The 21,524-nt window shown below is 41.6% G+C and overlaps 1 protein-coding gene across 1 annotated transcript in view; it reads left to right on the top strand.

Annotated features, from left to right (window-relative positions):
• Positions 1 to 2,152: 2,152 nt before the first annotated feature.
• The window catches only part of hsh2d (hematopoietic SH2 domain containing), a 42,560-nt gene continuing 23,188 nt past the window's right edge, over positions 2,153 to 21,524 (top strand). The window contains exons 1-3 of the mRNA XM_039767041.1: positions 2,153 to 2,392; positions 16,043 to 16,168; positions 17,325 to 17,414. Coding sequence (XP_039622975.1) covers positions 16,044 to 16,168; positions 17,325 to 17,414 — 215 coding nt within the window. The 5' untranslated portion in view covers positions 2,153 to 2,392; position 16,043. The remainder of the gene's footprint in view (positions 2,393 to 16,042; positions 16,169 to 17,324; positions 17,415 to 21,524) is intronic.

Genomic DNA, 21,524 nt, shown 5'->3' with positions numbered 1-21,524 from the left:
ACAGACAGGCACTTCACCACGTTGGGGAGTCGCTCATTAGACAGACTTCACAACTGACAGCCCTTCACGTTCTACGCTTGCTTATGTGACTCATGGGTTTGGCTAAATATAAGAGAAAATTGTATTTCCTTGTCTAAAATATTACCAGCTTCCTTCATTTAAATATTATCTATTAAGTGTTTTAAATAAAACCCGAGGTCAATGAAACTAAAATGTGGGGAAACATTTCTTCAGTTGTTCCGAGGTTATTCTGTCTGGCACATACCTTAGGACTTTTATATTTACAGCCAAACCTTCAGCAAATACTCAGAGGAGTGCCAAGTGTTATGGGACATCTTTAGGCAAACGGCTAAAATATTAACAGCCACTTTGCTGTACACAGGGAGGGGAGAAAAAAATAAAATAAAATGTGCCTAAACTTTGTAGCCTGCTGCTTCCGCCTGCTGGGCCTTTGTGAGCGAGTCGTACTGGAGCTGGAAACGTCCGCAGGTCTGGTGGTCTGATGGCGGGCATCTGCAGAAGTCAAACGACTTCACCACTTTTAGTGATCCTTAAACATGAATCAGGCAAGTGTGTCCTTTCTTTCTTTCTCTCTTTCTTATACAGTGTGACTTTCACATTGACTATTAAATGAAGAGCTTCTTACTTTTAGATACTGTCTTTTAATTTGAGTATTATTATTTATCCTGCTGGAGCCAATCCCAGTCAACGCAGGGCTCAAGGCAGGAAATAAACCCTGGGCAGGGTGCCAGTCCACTGCAGGGCACACGCACCCACACACCAAGCACACACTAGGGACAATTTTAGGATCGCCAATGCACCGAACCTGTATGTCTTTGAATTGTAGGAGGAAACCAGAGCACCCTGAGGAAACCCATACAGACACGGGGAGGACATGCAAACTCCATGCAGGTGCCTTTCACATCTATCTATCTAACTATCTATCTATTATATAGTGCCTTTCACATCTATCTATCTATCTATCTATCTATCTATCTAATAGTGCCTTTCATATCTATCTGTCTATCTATCTACTAACTATCTATCTATCATATAGTGCCTTTCATATCTATCTATCTATCTATCTAATAGTGCCTTTCATATCTATCTGTCTATCTATCTATCAATTATATAGTGCCTTTCACATCTATCTATCTATCTATCTATCTATCATATAGTGCCTTTCACATCTATCTATCTATCTATCTATCATATAGTGCCTTTCACATCTATCTATCTATCGTATAGTGCCTTTCGTATCTATCTATCTATCTATCGTATAGTGCCTTTCCCATCTATCTATCTATCTATCTATCTATCATATTAGTGCCTCACATAGAAAACATGAAATTGTCATTTCGTTTTTGAATAACTTCAGTTAGTGTGAATTAGGATTACAAACAATTAAGGAAAGGAACAACATTTATAATGACCCGTCTACTCGCCAAGAAGATAAAGCTGAAAAAGACAAATTGGACAGACTTAAACTATTTTTGTCAATATTTGCGTTGTTTACTGACAGAATGAAAGTGGAGATTCCGGGAAAAAAAGTGCGCGCACTACTTCCGCAAATGCTGATCTGTGTCCGGCTTTCAAATTTGATCAATGATAAAGATATGGGAATTTCCAAATTTTAGGAGCCAAAATTCCTGACATTTTCAGAATGTTATAAATTCTTCCGGGACAGTCCATGGCGTGTTAAAAATGAGAACATGTCCGGGAAAATGAGGACGGTTGGCCGCCCTATATGGAGGTGTGGGGAATTGGGACGCGTGCCCCTTTAATTAATGAAAGTCAAGAGCGCCCCGACCCCCAGTGACCACAGTAAGCGGTCAGTATTATTAGACTTGGAGGACCGGGAAGGGAGTGGGGGTCCCCCCTCGGTGTCTGTAGCTCCCCTTCACTAAACAAAACGGCGCCACTCGCTGCCCGTAGCGCGCCTGAGTTACGCAAAGGGCCCTCTTGCCGACCGCTTATGTCGCCTAACGGGTTGACCGGGTGTGTCTCTCTCGGCCAATAGTGTGCTAGAGGAGTGCTGCTCGGCCGGTTTGACCTTCTACGAATCAGTGCCGTCATGTCTGCCCCGATACCTGCTGTCATGTGCGTTCTGCGCTTGATTCACCACAGGTGCACCCACTGGGAGGGCCTCTCCTGTGTGCCACTGCAGGTTCTTGTCATTATGAGCAGCAGATTACTCAGGTGGGCGGAGCCGTTCTGATGTCAGACACCTGAGGGAGCCTCCCAAAACAGGGAGAAAAGAGCCTGCGTGCGTCAAAATGTTCAGGGGATTACAGAAAGAGCCAGAAGACGACCGGCTTGATGTGGCGCAGGCGTCCGCGTGAGGAGCAGGGCGAACAGGTCTTCTGAAGTGTCCGATTTCAGGACTTTGAAGGTGAGTCGAAAGTTGCCTTCCTCTCGGGATTCTGGGCGGCTCTGCATTGAGTGTTCTGTGGTGAGGTTTGTTATTCTACAAGGCGCCTTATGAAATAGCGATTAAGAGATTACTAACTCACCAAGAGGATGATGATGATGATGATGAAGCATTAAGGAGATGGCGGCGAGTATGTTGTGACATTTGAGTTCTCCGCTTAAACAGCATGGCTTGCTTTTGGACATGTCTATGCCGGGACTTACATAAAGTGCTTTCCCGTTTAACTTTGGATTCGTTTCGCTTCGTTTGGTTTGTAAAGCTGTATCATACTTTTTTTTTTTTTTGTATTGTAAATAAGCTTACAGGTTTTACTGAGTTTGTGTAACTCATCCATTTTGTCACCGGCTCATTCACTTCTGGGACATGGGGAGCGCGTGGCATTCCCAGCAGCATTGCACACAAACTCAACTCAAGATCAGCCCTGAGTGTTTAGCCATAAGGGACCAATTTAGGATTTCAAATTACGACCTGAGAGAAAAAACAACAAGGGGGAAAAAAAAAACCCCAACCAATGTCAATGGCAGCGTAAGGGGTTTATAATGTGGGCGTGAAGGAGTATGGGTGGTGGGTTCAAGGTTGTTAGTGTCGGTTAGTCATTGTCCAACCCGCTATATCCAAACACAGGGTCACAGGGGTCTGCTGGAGCCAATCCCAGCTAACACAGGGCACAAGGCAGGGTGCCAGCCCACCACAGGGCACACACACCAACACACCATGCACACACTAGGGACAATTTAGAATCACCAATGCACCTAACTTACATGTCTTTGGACTGTGGGAGGAAACCGGAGCAAACCCACGCAAACACGGGGAGAACATGCAAACTCCACGCGGGGAGGACATGGGAAGTGAATCTGGATCTCCTTACGGCGAGGCAGCAGTGCTACCCACTGCGCCACCGTGCCGCCCGGTTGTTGGTATACACCCCTCTAACACCTTGTGATTCATACTGAAACACACACAACGCACATGAGCTCTGACAGGCTGTTAGGACATCTGCCTTTGGACCCCCACTCTTAAAAGTAAAGGTGCCAGAGTGGTTCTTCAGAGTGGTGCCACTGGGTAAAGAAACCATCCATTCACATTTAGATCCATAACATGTTGCCCATATAATCCTAAATATGTGCTAACAGATTTGTGAAATAACAATGGCTCCTGATTTTAGAAGGGGTCTCACTTAGCTAAGTTGAGGTTTTCTTAATCTGCTAGTGTCCATGCTAGCTCGTCTACCATACATGAAAGAGTTCAGGTTTCTTCTGCATATCAGGAAGTTTCTGAAAGCACAAAGAACCAATTTCGTATGCAAAGAAGCCATCCCAGAATGAAATGGTGCTTTGTCATGCAATGGAACAACAAGGAACCACACAACCCAGTAAAGAACTGAATGTGCCATTAAAGAAGCAGCGTTTTTAAGGGTGTGAGGAGTGGTGGAGACCCCTGAGCCTGTTAAGTTAGCATTGTATTGTGCTGGGCACACTATATATATATATATATATATATATATATATATATATATATATATATATATAGTGACCACCAGGGGGCGTTGCAGCACCCAAACCATAGACACAACTTCACAGTACAGTTCTGGGTTCAAATAAAACTTATTTATTTCAGTCAACACCTCCACTGGGTTTCAGTTTCCATCCTTCTAGTCCGCACAGCAAACAATACATTTCTCCTTACTAATCAAAACGAAGACCAACTCATTACTGCGAGACCAACGACATTTTCTTAATTAACGTCTGTGTTGTTCATTTCTGACTGTGCGATCTGAAGCCCTTCACTTCCGCGATGTCCCCATACAAAAGCCCCAGTGTTTGTTCTTGGGCGGGTCTACTGTCAGTCTGTCTATTTGACAGGCAAATGACTGCACTGCTAACTCCATAAGCTTCCTCCTTGATCAAAAGTAAAAGGGCCCGGGACATCAAACAGAGAGGTGAACTGCTTGCGGCAAAATTTCCCGTGTGATATAAAGCCACAAACTAGTTTTTTTTTTTTTTTTTTGCATTTTTCTAAGATCAGCTTATGTAGATTTTGTTATCCTCGGGGTTTAATTTGCAGGAGGCATAAGTTAAATATAAAACACTGACTTAGAGATGCAAGAACTAAGCCAGGAAAGAATTGGCGTACACACATAGAAATCTTACTAGATATTTAATGCCTATAGAAAGTGTTCACCCATCTTGGAAGTTTTCATATTTTCTTGTTATACGTCACTGGATGACAGTGGATTTAATTTGACCTTTTGACACTGATGAGCAGAAAAGCCTCCCTAATATCAGAGGGAAAACAGATCTCTGCAATGTGGTCTAAATTAATTACAAATATAAAATGCAATGTAATTGATGTCATAAGTATCAGGTCAGGTCAGGTTGGGGAGACTGCACTGGTACAGCGTGTTGTCGCACCCACCACGCACACGACGAAACAGTTCGGGATCCCAGTTGGCAATCCCCCAGGCAGACACACGGTCCAGTCCCACCCTCCGGAATGGACCCTGTATCTGCTGCAGCCAGGTGTTGTGTGGGCAACCCCTTGGCCTGGTCCAGCCACTCAGGTCCTCAACAATGAGGATCTTATGAGCTGGGTCACCCTTGGGGAATTGGGCCACATGGCCGTAGTGCTGTAACTGACACTCCCTCACAGTGCAGGTCATGTGTCTCATTCAGGAGTCCATGAGCAACAAAAAGTCAAACCAGCCGTACCTGAGGATTCTCTGAAGAGAAACGTGAAGGAGTCCAGTCTTCATCTCAGGTCACTGGATAGCGTCCATGTCTCGCAACCATATAGCAATACAGGAAGCACCAGGACTCTAAAGACTTGGACCTTCGTCCTTTTGCAGATATCAGGAGCGCCACACACCCCTTTCCAGCGACCTCATGACCCCCCCATGTTCTCCCAATCCGTCTACTGACTTCACAGGAAGAGTCACCAGAGGCATGAATGTCACTGCCAAGGTAAGTAAACCTCACAACCAGGTCGACACTCTCTCCGCAGACAGACACACTGCTGTTGGCCGTGCCCAGGAGGTCATTAAAGGCCTGGCTCTTGGATTTTATCAGGGCACTCGCAAGCCCAGACACTCGGACTCCTCACTCAGTCTCTTGAGACCCCCGATCTGAGCCTCCATTGACTCCCTGAAGATCACAGCATCGTCAGCAAAGTCAAGATCCGTGAATCTTTCTTTACCAACAGATGCCCCACAGCCGCTGGACCCCATGACCCTGCCTAACACCCAGTCCATACAAGCATTGAAGAGAGTAGGAGCAGAACAGACCACTGAGGGACCCCAGAATCAACCGGGAAAAACACAGAGGGTCGGCCTCCACTCTGCACAGCATTCACAGTACCAGTGTACAGGCCGACCATGATATCCAACAACCGCGAGGGGATCCTGTAAAGTCTCAGGATGTCTCACAGGGCAGCTTGATCAACTGAGTCATAAATATTGACCCCCTTTAATTTGACACCCCCTAAATCCCCACTGGTGTAGCCCATTGCTTTCAGAAGTCCCAGAATCAGTATAATGGCGGTCACCTGTCTGGGGTTTCACTTAATTGTATTATTAATGCACCTTAATGTGGAAGGGCCAACTTATAGAGAGTCAGTTTGGTGGTCTAACCTGCATGATGAATACAAAGGAACACTTCAAGAAACTCCATGAAAAGCACAGGTCCGGGGATGGAGACAAGAAATTATCCAAGTCAATCAACATCTAGTCAGTTCAGTCATGAAGACATGTAAAGAGTATGGCACAGCAGAGAATCTATCGGCTCAAGCAGGATATCCACAAAAACTTAAGATGACAAGTGAAGGGTGTCATCAAGAGACCAGTTGGAACTCTGAGGGAATAATAAATTACAGTGCTTGAGATTGGAGAGATTGTGCAGATAACAGCTGTGTCCAGGTATTTGACCAGTTGAAGCTTCATGGGAGAAAATACACACAGGACATCTCAGAAGAAGGCAGGTGGGGAGACGGTGAAGTCAACCTGAAGAAGATTCAATTATTTTTGAGCTTTTTGGCCACCAGAACAAATGCCATGTTTGAACATTGCACATTATCAAAAGCTTCAGCGTGAAGCATGGCAGTGGCAGCATCAGACTGTGGGGATGCTTCTCTGCAGCGGGCCATGGAAGGCTTGTGGAAGTGAAATAAATGCAGCAAAATCCCAGAGGGAAACCTGGTGGAGCCTGTGAGAAACACACAGTAGGCCTGTGGGAGAAGATTTGCTGATTGAACTTAAGGGCTGTGGTGACAGAAACTGAGCCTCTCATTTTTCATTCTGTTTTTTTTCCCTGTTGGACGAATTCAGAGACAGGATTGAATTTGAAGAAGCAGAGATGCCTAAAGAGCCTTTGGGAGAGTCAGTCGTTGTAGCCAAAGTGTGTCACTGTGTAGCGGGCGCAGTGCCGCTAAGATTCACACCTCTGCAAGGACGGGCATATATTTATTTTTTCTGGGGGGGACCCCAGGAATGCACCCAGCAATTGCTCAACTCTCACCACTCACCCACAGAGACATGGAAACAAATGGATTACACAGTAATCAGACTGAATATATTAGACAAAAAAAAAAATAGACGGTAAAATATAACTACACAAATAAAAACACAATCGCTCTCCAGCACTTGATCAGCTATCCCAAAACTAACTCGATACGGCACTCATAACAAGCACATTAAAGAACCATTAACAACAAATCAAATTAATAATACATTGAACAATTATTATAAAAGTAAAATTGAATAAATCAGACTCTGTAGCTGCATGCATAAAAAATTTGCCAGGATAATTTGATTTTGGTGAACAATTCAAGTAAATTACCGTATATACTTGCGTGTAAGTCGGGTCTTGAAACCCGAAAAATTGATCATAAAATCAGACCCCGACTTACGAGGTGTGGCAGAAAAGTAATGAGACTGATTTTTTATTTACCAAAGTTTTTATTTTTTTCAAACATCAATGTTATCCCCTTCAAAGTAGTTCCCTTGGGCAGCTACACACCGATGGAGACGTCGTTCCCACTGTTGGTAGCAGCGCTGGAAGTCTTCAACCGGTATGGTCTTCAGCATGTCCGTTACACTCTTTTGGATGTTTTCTAAAGTCCCGGAATGACGTCCTTTGAGCACATTTTTCAGTTTAGGTCACACGGACTGAGGTCAGGTGAATAAGGGGGCTGGGGAACCACAGGAATGCGTTTTGAAGTCAAAAATTCTGTTATGGAGAGGGCAGTGTGACATGGGGCGTTGTCATGATGGAGCATCCATTTGTCTGCAATGTCTGGTCTCACGCGAATGACCCTTTTTCTGAGCCTTTCAAGGACGTCTTTATAAAAATTCTCCAAGCTTAACACAAAATTTAATGGCACAACGTTGCTCCAAATTCCGCTGTTCCATTTTGCGTGACGCACAACCAAAAACAGAACTTCGCTAATAGCAGTCACAAAAATCGCGTAGTTAACGGAAGGAGTTGAAACTCGCACTGAGCTATGGGAGGGTACTGATACACGTGCTCTATCAAGGACAACAGCGCAGCGTTGCCAGATCGCTTACAGTGTTGCCAGTCTCATTACTTTTCTACCACACCTCGTATACGCCCATTCAAAATCACGACAGTTACATTATTATTTTTTTTTACATCTTCTCACCTCCTCCAATCTCTCATCAGTTTCTCACACACATTGAATTTTGTTGCAGCAGCTCAGTTACCAATTTCTTTCGCTATTTCAACGACATTTAATTTAAAACCAGCTTCATATTTTCTTCTAATCAAACGCTCCATCGTAGATAAGGGATGCTCTTACGATAAATGTGTATGAGGGTGTGAGAATCGCATCGGAATAGTTTGAGTATTACCGTGTGGTCACGTAGGCACAATACATAGAAAAAAAAGGCAGTGTGCCCCGTGGTTACTCTCTCCGGTGGACGTTAGCATATCATAATCTCTTGGACCGATAGTGTGAGTTTTCCGCATTCAACTTATATGACTGACATTATAAAATACTGAAAATTATACGGTAAAATCAGTCCCGACTTATCCACGGGAGAACTTAAACGCGAGTATATACAGTACCACTTTCAGTAAGCAGAAGTGGGTCAAAACTTGCAAGAGACTTTAGTAATGTGTGCAATGTAATATTTGTACACAAAAGTTTGTTAATGTAAAGCAAAAATATTTCAAATATGTACATATTAACATTTGAATGCTGAACGGAAAATTGTGATTATCTTGAAAACCGGTTGTTTCTTGAAAAAATGCAAAGCGACAAAAAATCCTTAGAATGTCGTGCTTTACCATAATATGATGTGAAACGATCAAACTTTTAATATTTTTGGGGAAATATTTCGGTTAGCAGAAACAGCTCAAAAATTGATAGAAATCTATGTTTTGTACCTAATACTTATATGCAAAATTTGGTTGACCTAAGTCAGGGGTGGGCAAAGTCAGTCCTGGAGGGCCGCAGTGGCCGCAGGTTTTTGTTCCAACCGAGTTGCTTAATTAGAAACCAATCCTTGCCAATAATTACATTTCATGGCTTGTTAGTGCTTTAACTCTGCTATGTCAAGTCATTCTCGTATCCTAGATTTTTTTTTTCATTCTAAATATATCATCCAAATACTTTGAAGTGTAGGGTAATGTAATGCTTTTAAAATTTGTGGTTTTACAGTTTCCTAAATATGACTCATAAAAGTTCATTTGTGTGTTTTATTTTAGGATAATTTTGATAATGGCGCTTAACTTGTGTGCCCCGAGATGATATGGATATTCCAGACTGAGATTGTGCAATCAAAATGTTCTGTAATGTAGCTGAAAAAGCAGGCAGGTACAAATTGACTCAATAGGTCAATAATTTTCAGAAGGGACAGAAGATGTGTTTTCCACTTTTAGTTTTTTTAATCCTTTTAATCCTTCGAATCTTAAGTAGACCAACAATTCTCAAAGCATGCTCAGGGTTGAGTTCAGATAAATCAGCAGGGTTTTGGCCATTTAAGAATTTATCTGTTAAAAGGAGGATTTCATAGCAGCCCTAAACTTAACCGGGAGCCAGTGTAAGGATGCGAGAAGTGGAGTGCTGTGTTTCTACTTTCTAGTTCTTGTAACAACTCTTGCGGGAACATTTTGAATTAAGTGAAATCTGAATAGAGAACAATTTGAAGAGCCAGTGAACACCACATTGCAGTAGTCAATCCTACTAGAAATAAATCCAGGATTAATTTCTCAGTATCTTGCAAATTTAAAAATGTCTTAATCTTCCCACATTTTTAAGATGGAAAAGTTGGATAGTTTTTGTTAAGTGTATATTAAATGACATGTTGCTGTCAAAGGGAATACCTAAATTGTGTGCTGATTCAATAAAACTAATCCTGATTCCAACTGAGTTAAAGAATGACACAATGATGTCGTAGTTGGCATCATTCCCTCCAATAGCACATTTCACCAATCCTTCGGTCACTTCATTGTCTCCCTCTTCACCTCCGTATTGAATGCAAACTTTGTCTGCTTACTCACCAGTGTATCCATGGAAATGCTCCACAATATCTTAAGGAACGCCTTATATTACAATCCACTTCAAGAAACCTCCATTTTGCAAATACCTACCGACTTCGCTCCTCTGTGACCAAACTTCGTACAATGGGTGACCGAGTCTTTGCAGTGGCTGCTCCACGGCTCTGGAATGACCTACCAGAGAGCCTGAGAACACAGCAGATTGTGGGCTGTTTTAAAAAAACAGCTAAAGACTTGTCTATTTAGGAAAGCTTATTGACAAGAATGCTACTAATTATTGTTGTGTTATCTCTGTTTTTATCTTGTTTTGCCTTTGTTTAAACTTTTTAAGTAGCACTTTGAGATTTACTGCAAATTTAAAGTGTCCTATAAATAAAATGCATAACAATAATTAATATTTCTGATTTCTGTATTTGGAGACAAGTAGTTCTAATCCATCCACTTTTTTCACCTACTAGAACAATTATTGAAGGACCATATTGGAGAAACTTCATTTGGTCTAAACTTCATTTGGTCTAAAAGAAAGTTATGATTAAGTGTCACTTGTAGGCTGGAATACACAATGGGAGGTCTGAAAATCAAAAGTTCACCTTATGAGAAGATTTATGAGTTGTAGTGGACTCGGCACTATCAACGGCCAGATGGTGTTCAGAAGCCATTAAGAAGGTTAACAGCGTGTTCAATTATATAGCGCCTTGATGAGTGGAGTACAAGTCACAGGAGGTTCTGCTCAAACTTTGAGGCCTCATCTGGAGTCCTGTGTGCAGTTTGGGTCTCCAGGCTACAAAAAGGACATAACAGCACAAGAAAAGGTCCAGAGAAGAGCAACAGGGCTGAGTCCAGGGCAACAGGGGATGAGTTAGGAGGAAAGATGAAAAGAGCTGAGCCTTTAGAGTTTATAAGAGGAGACCTGAGTGAAGTGTTTAAAATTATGAAGGATGTTAGTGCAGTGGACCAAGACAATGACTTTAAAATGAGCTCATCAGGAACAGGCGGACACCGTTAGAAACTCATGAAGGGTAAATTTCACACAAACATTAGGAATTTTTTTTTTACACAGAAAACCACAGACACTTGCAATAAGTGACCAAGTAGGGTGTTAGATAGTGGGACTCTGGGGACATTCAAAACTCAACTCAATGTTATTTTAGAAGAATTAAGTGGATAAGACTGCCAAGCTTTGTTGGGCTGAATGGCCAATTCTTGTCCAGATTGTTCTAATGTTCTAATCTGTGTACGAGTGATAATTTAACTTATGTTTTCTAATGATAGTTCCCAATGGAAGCATGTAAAGTGAAAACAGTGGGTTGCAAAGTGGAGTGCAAAGACATTTATGGGGAAAAAGTGGTTCACAACACCAAAACGGTTGTGAAACACTGATATAGTAGATATGCCAGGTCACTGTGTTTCCTGAAAGTTCCAGGTATAGTTTGGTTAAAGAACATCTGAACATCACTGCTGACCAGCTTCATCCTTTCATGGTTACCATTTATCCAAACTGTATGACACTTCCACACCATCACGCTTTGTCACCAAATGGTTTCAAAAACACGGCAGCAAGTTTTAATTCCTATAGCAGACTGCATGCCGTGCTTCCTCCTTAGTTCCGTGGTTGGTATCTGGCAGGTTGCAGGTTGAAATCCTGTAACTGCCAGAAGAGTTCCTACTCCATTGGGCCATTGTGCTAGGCTGTTAACCTGAAAAATGCTCCAAGGGTGCTGTACAATGGCTGACTCTACTCTCTGACCCCCAAAAGATCATGCAAAAACACAATTAAACAACAAAAAAAATATATAAAGTTTTATTCCCCAAAAAAATACTCTGTCACACAGAGAAGCTCTGTAGAGCACAATAGAAAAATGGAGTTTCACAAAGTGAAAACAGTGGTAATAAAGTAAACCAGAAATGTGGTATAAAACAGAGCATGTTGGTCAAAATCTTAAAACTAACAAAGCAACTCACCAGAGAGCATTTAAAATGAACCGCCAGGAACGGTGGGAGACCCTCCAGATTTATAGGGCAGGGGGCTGTCCTTGGCAGTGATTGGCTGGTGGCGCCAGCTCTTAAGGAACCAACCACAAAACACATGGAACACAACCCAGACTGTTTACATACATAGATACAATCATAAAATAAAGCAAATCATGCAAATACTCAACACAAATAATATAATACATAGTAATATAATATAATTTTAAATTTAAAAGGATCACAAATAAACAAAACAGACCTAAAAAGTGAATTTGAACAAGAGCTGGGTGGAGGGACCCTGGTTAAAATACAACAACCGTGATGTCTTGGGTCACAGTCGTCACATTCCTGGTAGCCATGCAGTATCATAGCAACCAGACCCACAAAATGGTGGCATTCATTAAAAATACTAGGGGGCTTTGCCCCCTGCTCGCTTCCCTCGCCAATCCCGCCTGCACTTCACGTCAGCTTATTCGTGTCTCTGTCGCTCGCGTATGTGGATTTCACTTTCACCAAACAGCAACACTTTTAATTCTCGCAGATCGGCCTCTTCATTGGGAAGAAACACTGCTTTGCCCTGATGGCAACACGAATTAGACGATCTACAAGTCTCCGACTTAAACTTTAAAGCCAAACAATATCTACATACTTCTGTCATATCACCTATGTCCATATATATGATCTCTTTTCTCTTTTACCTTTTCATCAATATCGCATTGAATTTTGATTCCATGTGTGGATTCACATCGTGACAACGCAACGTATAACTGCCCGTGAGTGAATATCGATTCTTTCTCTCTACACGAACCGTGTCTGACAATAGCATTCACACAAATGAGAAATGATTAAACCGTGTGAGTGGTTATGTGGGCAGGACTTTTTCAAATCTCTTTGCATAAAATGTTGTCTCACGGGGCTTGAAATTTTCTCTCGCGGGATTTCACTTTCACCAAACAACAAATCTTTTAATTCTCTCAGATGCACCTCTTCATTGGGAAGAAACACAACTTTTTTTTCCCTGCTGGCAACACGAATTCTCTGACTTAAAGTTTAAATCTGAACAATATATTCAATCTCTTTTCTGTGTTCCGTTATTTCATTGAGTAATAATTTCTGTTTGTCTGCACTAATACGATCTTTCCTATCCTTTTTCTGAGACTTTCGAAGTTTCGTACTTCCATTGTCTCTAGCCTGCTCTGCATGTGTACCGCGCCAACGTTTTTGAATTCTTTACGACATTCTACTTTGTCATCTACTCTTTGTCTTTTATTTCCGGCCCCGGGCCTGGTTAAATCTCTTGGCACAAAGACTCATCTCGTGGGTTTGTGTAAGTGTCTCTCCGAGAAAATCACGTCTCGTCTCCTTCCAAATTTTTTTTTTATAATAAAGAGAAATAAATAAATAAACATAATAGGGTTATAATAACATCACCAAAATAAAGATAAAGTATATTAATCACATAAAATGACAATTAATCTTCTTCTTCTTCTGGCTGCTGCCACTAGGGGTCACCACAGCGGATCATCTTCCGCATATGGATTTGGCAAAATTTTACACCGGATGCCCTTCCTGATGTAAAACTCCCCATTTATTCGGGCTTGGGACCGGCACAAAGAAACACACTGGTTTGTGCTTCCCCTGTGGCTGGGTTATAATATTAATTGTCATAAAATTACAATATTGTACAAAAATGTAAAAAAAAAAAAACAAAACAAAGATTTAAACAAATTCCAGCTGCCTTCTTAACCCTGCCTTTATGAATTTGTGTTTTCCTGTTCCAGTCACAAAGGGACACCTGCATGCAGGGCGGTGTGCGTGTGCTTATTATTTTTTTTACAAGTTGATACAAATCTATAAGGTTGCCATTTGCATCACATTTGCAAGTTGCTTGCAGCTGGTCCTTCCATGCAAAGCTTCTTACAAATCCCAAGTACGTGAGAGTTTCCACATTTGCGCAGTATGAGCAGATTAAATGACTCTAGTAGTTCGGTGGCAGCAATCAAATTGGCATCCTTGTGGGTTACAATCACCAGACGCCATTTTGTCTCTGTAGTCTCACTTGGTGTCACCCATTGCCCTGAGCAGAGCTGTGGGATTTGAGTTTCTGCCTGGCTGTGTGCCCGGGTTTATGTTTATTTTCCATTTTTGAACCTTCTGTTTTTGTGGTTAAGTTGTATTTTTCAGGTATTTATGTATTTCTGTGCCCATTCTATTCTTTTTAGTTATTGCTTACTAGCCATATATTACCTGCTCTCCGCTGTCTCTTGTGTTTTATGGGTGGAACCTCCCAGAGGTGGGGCTACCCTGATGTCACAGTTGAAGGACCGCCCACAGCCCTTATAAGGTCGAGGTGCTGATAGTTCAGTGTGTCCTGTCTCAGCTAGAGACACTGAAAAAGAGTTTAGTTTTAGGATCAGAAGGTCAAAACAGGGCCAAAAATGACTGTACTAGCACAAGAACATTTATTTCTACAGCTCATTTTCACACAAAGAAGGTGCTTTACAAGATGTCAAAGGGAAAGTTACAAGAAAAGAAAAAAGAGAGGAAAAAATAATAATAATAATAAAGAGAAAAACAAATAAGATTAGATAAGAACAATAATGAATAAGCAATAAGTAGTAGGGGTCAATAAAAACAACAAACCAATCTTTTGCCAAGATCAGAATCAAAAACCACTGAATGAGAAAACTATGGGCTCTTCTCTTCCTTCCATCAGGGACATTTTCTAAAAACAATATATTCGCAAGACCACCAAAATTGTGGATGACCCCTCTCATCTCTCCTAAAAACAGTTAGCCCTTCTGTTGTCTAGCACAGGGGTGAGCAACGTCAGTCCTGGAGGGCCGCAGTGGCTGCAGGGTTTTTTTCCCCGACCCAGTTGCTTAATTAAAAACCAATCATTGCCAATAATTTAATTTCATGGCTTGTTAGTGCTTTAACTCTGCCATGTCAGGTCATTCTCATATCCTAGGTTTTCTTTTCCTTTCTAAGGATATCATCCTAATGATTTGAAGTCTAAAACAGACGAGTTGTTCTCAGTGCTTCACTTGTTTCTCTTCACTTTCCTTCCAAGTATTTAATTAAACCAAATAGTCCAGGATAAATACACACCAGTGTAAATGGAAACAAGCTGAATGGAAAACTGCTGGTTTCTTTTGTCATTGGCATCTTATTGCTAATTAGGAGCAATTAAAAAACAAGAATACAGCTGTTAAAGACTAAACTAAGCAATAAGGGTTCAAAATCTTAATGAGCGAGATAACTAAAGTGAAGCAGAAGTGTTACTTGAGCAATAAGCAACTGGGTTGGAACAAAAACCTGCAGCCACTGCGGCCCTCCAGGACTGACTTTGTCCACCCCTGATCTAGCAGAAGGTACAAATACAGGCACAGATGGTATTGAAGTGTAAGACCAGAAACGAATGAGAAAATCGCAAGGTCCTCTCTGCCCGGGCAGGGTCACACTGGAAACGTTCATACAGTGGGTGTGAGTGAACAGCTCAGGCTGGTCTCACAAAAGCATCATGGGGCTCTTGGAAAAAACAAATTGTTCACCTAAGGCGACTGCACAGCAAATTTCCAGGAAAATATTCGACAAACAAGTTCTTCAGAGAGACTAACAGACAGACAACCTATTATATGGTGCCTTTCATATCTATCTATCTATCTATCTATCTATCTATCTATCTATCTATCTATCTATCTATCTATCTATCTATCTATCTATCTATCTATCTATCTATTAATTATATAGTGCCTTTCATTATCTATCTATCTATCTATCTATCTATCTATCTATCTATCTATCTATCAGTACCTTTCATATCTGCTTATCTTTCTGAAGATGCCTTTTAATTGTACACAATTGTAGTAAAGTATATTTTGAAATTGACGGCTTGTGTTCTCTCTTGCCATTTGACAGTCAAACCTTTTATTTTAATTACCTTAAAAGCTTAATGTTTTTGTAAAGTATTATGTGCTTCTAGAATGGCTTTGTGGACCTGCCGTATAAAACAGTACATGGTGAGCTTCACTGCGTTATGTTCATTTCCTTGTGTGTAAAATGACTATTTTTCATACGTTGTTTGTTAGATTTATTATTAATGCCGACGATTTTGTTTCAATGGCAGCATGAACACCAACACCAGAACTGTAAGTCACCAAGAAGCCATAAAGTGGTTCTCACAATCCCAGGTGGACTCTGTTATCCAGAATGGCGTCATTCCAGAATGGTTCCACGGAGTCATCACCAGGAAGTAAGACTGAAATTTTTAGGCCATTGGCAAACAGAGCAGTTGCTTTGCTGCCCAACTCTTTTAACGCCCCACGTTCTATTTGTTGCTTTGACTTTCTTTATGGTGGGAGGACGTGTGGCCCAAGTGTGGAGCGTATGAGCTCAGGGATGCATTGAGAAGCACATCTGGTAAGGATGTTGTGCTTTTACTAAATGAAGATGAGCAAAGGAGCACCTCCTGCCCCATAATGCATTAAACACCATTCTCAAAAATGGTCAGGGTTACAGTACGTATATACCAGGGGTTTCCAACTCCAGTCCTGGAGACCGTCTGTGGCAGCAGGTTTTCATTCTAACCCTTTTCTTAATTAGTGACCAGATTTTGCTGCTAATTAACTATTTGCCTTTATTTTAATTGACTTTTCTTTAGACTCTGACCGCTGAATTGATTCTTTTTTCCTTAAACGGCACCTAAACATAAATATGATGAGAACTGAGCCAACAGATGAGCAACTAAGTTGGGGTTTCAAACTCCAACCAACTTCACTACATTAAGTTTCTTAATTTGAAGCCATTTCTCGTTGCTAATTAAACCCGTTATTTAATTCCATGGTGCTCATTCTGCCATGGCAGACATTTCCAAAACTGTTGATTTTCTTTTCTAGGAGTGCTGGCTGTCAAAATGGTTTGTGGACCTCAGCAGATCAACATTACTGAGGCCATCACCGTTCTTTATTGTCAGTTATTGAGTGGTGGACGCAGGTTGTTGTTTATGTGTTGGTACATTTTGTGTCTTAATATTGTTTGGTTGCTAATTAAGGAAAAAAAAAAATAATTAAGGGGCCTGAGTCTTAAGTTTTGCATCAAGTAAAATTAAAGCAAAGAGTTAATCAGCAGCAAAATCTGGTCACTAATTAAGAAAAGGGTTAGAATGAAAACCTGCAGCCACAGACGCTCTCCAGGACTGGAGTTGGAGACCCCTGGTATATTCAGTACAATATTCTACCTAGTGTGATAGATATTGTCTTAATTAATTAAGAAAACATACACTTTTAATTCACTTTACTGAATGTGAATTGCTTTTTAAAGGATGTCAAGGCAGCCCCCCCTCCAACCCCCTTGCCCATCTTTGATTGTTGCCTCTCACCATGCACTGCTCCTTCTTTTCTTACTTGCAGGGAATCGGAAAGGCTGCTGAAGGAGAAGCCCCCCGGTCATTTTCTGATTCGCGTCAGCGAAAGCCGCATCGGCTACACCTTGACTTACAGGTCTGGGTCTTTTTCATTTTTCCTGTGTGTTTGCTTGTAGGCTGGTGGAGGTTGGAAGTGTGATTGTCCTACAGAAATGGCTCTGAATTCGTTTGGAGGTTAAGCGGAGAGGAGCCATGCCATCGTACCACTTTGTTTGGTTTGTTCTCCACACTGTTTTTCACACTGCACAGTACACCAGTTTTTGCTGACTTCTCTTTATTCACCTCAAGGCTGGATTAAGAGCCCCTCCAGACCCCTGGGTGACTTATCTCCTTAACAGAGAGTTGATTATGCAGTGTGTGGACACCGGGTTGATTAATGCACTCTTGATTTCGGAGCAAGTCTCGATCGCGTCCCCTTAAGTCGGTATTGAGTCGGGGTACAGGGGTGATATTGCTGTCACACACCCTTGAACAACACGATCCACCGTAATTCACCTAAATGCAATGCTTCATTTTGAATTAAAGTATGCAAATTTCAGTCCATTATTCTGGTGACAACAACACCATTTATTTCTATAGCACTTTTTCATACAAATGACGTAGCTCAAAGTGCAATACATGATGAAGAAAGAGAAAAAATACTAATTAAGATAGAATAAAGTAAGGTCCGATGGCCAGGGAGGTAAAAAAAACAAAACAAAAAAAAACTCCAGCCGGCTGGAGAAGAAAACAAAATCTGCAGGGGTTCTGAGGCCACAAGACCACCCAGCCCCCTCTATGCATTCTACCTAACATCAATGACCTCAGTCAGTCCTCATGGTATTCAGGGTTTACATGGAAGAACTTGATGATGACGATCATGTGGACTTCTGGCCTTCAATCCACCAATGTAGGGACATCACGGTGCTTTGATCAGGTGGTGGTGGTGACGCAGATCAGAAAACGGGAAAAGAACAGTAGAGAAAGTAGGGGTGAGTACGGATTGAGGAGCCACCATGAATGATAATAATAATTAGTTGAATATACAGAGCATCAGGATTAAACTAAGATGAAGCTGTGAGAAAGCCATGTTAAAGTAATGTGTTTCTAGCAGTGTTTTTAAAATGCTCCACCATAACAGCCTGGTGAATTTCTATCTGTCAGCTATTCCAGATTTTAGGTTTGTAACAGCAGAAGGCCGCCTCACCACTTCTTTTAAGTTTACTAAGCAGACACTCATTTGAAGATCTAAGGTTACGATTTGGAGTGTAAGGTAACAGGCATTTTGAGATATATGATGGAGCAGATTATTGAAGGCCTTGTAAACCATAAGCAGGATTTTAAAGTCAATTCTAAATGACACCGGTAACCAGTGTAGTGATACTAAGACTGGTGTGATGTGCTCGGATTTTCTTTTCCTAGTTAAGATTTTAGCAGCTCCATTCTGCACTCGTTGCAGTCGATTTGATGTAATTTTTTGGGTGGTCCTGAGAGGAGTGCGTTACAGTAATCCAGTCGACTGAAAACAAAAGCGGGAACTCATTTCTCAGCATCTTGCAAAGTTATAAGAGGTCTAACTTTTGCTATATTTCTTAAGTGAAAAAATGCTTTCCTTAGTATTCTGATTAATATGTGATTTAAAATTCAGGTCAGAGTCAATAGCTACCCTTAAATTCTTTACCTCTGTCTTGACTTTTAATCCTAATGTATCCAGTTTATTTCTAATAACCTCATTATATCCATTATTGCCAATCAATACAATTTCTGTTTTCTCTTTATTTAGCTTGAGAAAATTACTACTCATCCATTCAGAAACACAAGTAAGACATTGTGTCAGTGAATCAAAAGAGTCGGGGTCATCAGGTGCTATCAATAAGTACAGCTGTGTGTCATCAGCATAACTGTGGTAGCTCACAATATGCCCCGAGATAATCTGACATAACGGAAGCATGTAGATCGAAAAGAGCAGCGGACCCAGGATAGAGCCTTGTGGAACACCATATAGAATATCATGTGTCTTTGAAGTATAATTACCACAACTAACAAAGAATGTTCTACCCGCCAGGTATGACTCAAGCCAATTTAAGACACTGCCAGAGAGGCCCACCTATTGACTAAGGCAATTTCTAAGAATATTGTGATCGATGGTATTAAATGTGGCACTCGGGTCTAAGAGGATGAGAACAGATAAAGTACAAGCAAAAACTGCACAAGACAAAATAAATCCAGAGGTGAAGCACAAATCGTGCATCAGGTACAGGCGCTTTATTTGCATGTTGGAAAAGCAAATGGTGTCTGTGATGGCACAGAAACAAAAGACAAGTCATTTGCCAAGTCAGCAGCCTCCCCCACAAAGTCATTTATTATGTGGCAATAATCAAAACATGAGGACAGATTAGGTGAGGAAGCCAATCAAACATCGTAGGCAATCGACAGAGACGCGTCAAAAGGGGAGAGCATTTGTCTAAAGGTGTAAGCTTTGAACATTTTGCGTGAACTTGAAAAACTATTATATTAGCTGATAACTCAGTATAGCCACATATTCTGAAAATATTGACCTTAATAAAAGGATAGGCGCCTTTGTGTTCGTTGGGTTGCCATGTCTCTCTCATTTCAACAGATGGTGCATCACAGGAATTAACACTGATTTTTACGAATCCTATACCAAATGGCATATAACAGAGGCATAAGCCTTGCATTTGTCATTCAACAGATGACACATCTCAAAGTTCTTTTACTGATCCCATAACAAATGGCATATAACAGAGACATGTGCATTGCAGGGTGCACTGAGAACAATAACGCTGAGGTCTATGTTGATTATTTATAATTTTAACTGATCTTAGATGTGGTAGCACAGCTGGTTGCTTTACATTTTACATGATGTACTTGGGGGGGCCCCCAAAAATGACCAGAATCATTTGGTAGCACTGGAGTAGGGTGTAGAGTTCAGATATGCCAATAGGTATTACAGTCTGGCATCGTGAGTTGATTGAGTGCATATTTGTGGCGTTTATTCTGCCAACGTGCACTTCACCATATTGTGTTCGCTTTGAAGAAGGTTTGCTACCATTGAAGAAATCTAGGAAAAGTGCAGGAGGCTATAGACACAGAAACAAAAAAAACAAGTAGAGGAAACGTTAACAGGAATGGTGAAAGCCCTGGAGACAAGTGGACTGCATCTCAAGGAGAGGATTTTGAAGGTCACTTAAAGGGAACTACTGTATGCTTTATAATAAAGAGTTTTTTATAACAACACTGATCCTGACTTTGCTGACGATGCTGTGATCTTCACAGAGTCAATGGAGGTTCTGACTGGGGGTCTTGAGAGACTGAGTGAGGAGTCTGAGGGTCTGGGTGTGCGAGTGTCCTGATAAAAACCAACATCCAGGCCTTTAATGACCTCTTGGGCCTGGCCATCAGCAGTATGTCTGTCTGCAGAGAGAGTGTCGACACCTCGAGATGTTTATTTGCCTCAGCAGTGACATTCATGTCTCTGGTGACTCCTCCTATGAAGTTGGTAGATGGATTGGGAGAGCATGGAAAGGGGTGTGTGGCGCTCCGGATATCTGTGCAAAAGGACGAAGGTCCAAGTCGTTAGAGTCCTGGTGCTGCCTGTCTTGCTATGTGGTTTCAAGACATGGACGCTATCCAGTGACCTGAGATGAAGACTGGACTCCTTCAGTGCTGTGTCTCTTCAGAGTATCCTTGTGTACCGCTGGCTTGACTTTGTGTTGCTCACGTAGTCCCGAATGAGGCACATTACCTGCACTGTGAGGGAGCGTCAGTTACGGCACTACGGCAATGTGGTGCAATTCCCCGATGGTGGTCCAGCTCACAGGATCTTTATTGTTGTGGACCTGGGTGGCTGGACCAGGACAAAGGGATGCCCACGTAACACCTGTTACACCAGATAGATGGTTATTTCCAGGTTGTGGGACTGGACCGCGTGTCTGCCTGGTGGGTTTCCAACTGGGAACCCAAGGTGGTGGGTGCAGCAATGTGCTGTACCAGTGCATGCTCCCCAACCTATAACAATTCTGGGTCCCCCCCTGAAATATCATAATTATTATTAAAAGATACTGTAATATGACTTCACAAAAAAACAAATGGAAGCCAGTCTATGATACTTTGATACTCTCATGCTGAAGCGGTCACACAAGCAGTCAAAGTGACCATCCATAAAGCGTCTGGTCAGTGTGTTTGG

Source organism: Polypterus senegalus, chromosome 10 (genome assembly GCF_016835505.1).
Source record: "Polypterus senegalus isolate Bchr_013 chromosome 10, ASM1683550v1, whole genome shotgun sequence".
NCBI classification, from domain to species: Eukaryota; Metazoa; Chordata; class Cladistia; order Polypteriformes; family Polypteridae; genus Polypterus; species Polypterus senegalus.
The sequence above is the reverse complement of the archived record's forward strand: the minus strand, read 5'-3'. Positions and strand labels throughout refer to the sequence as shown.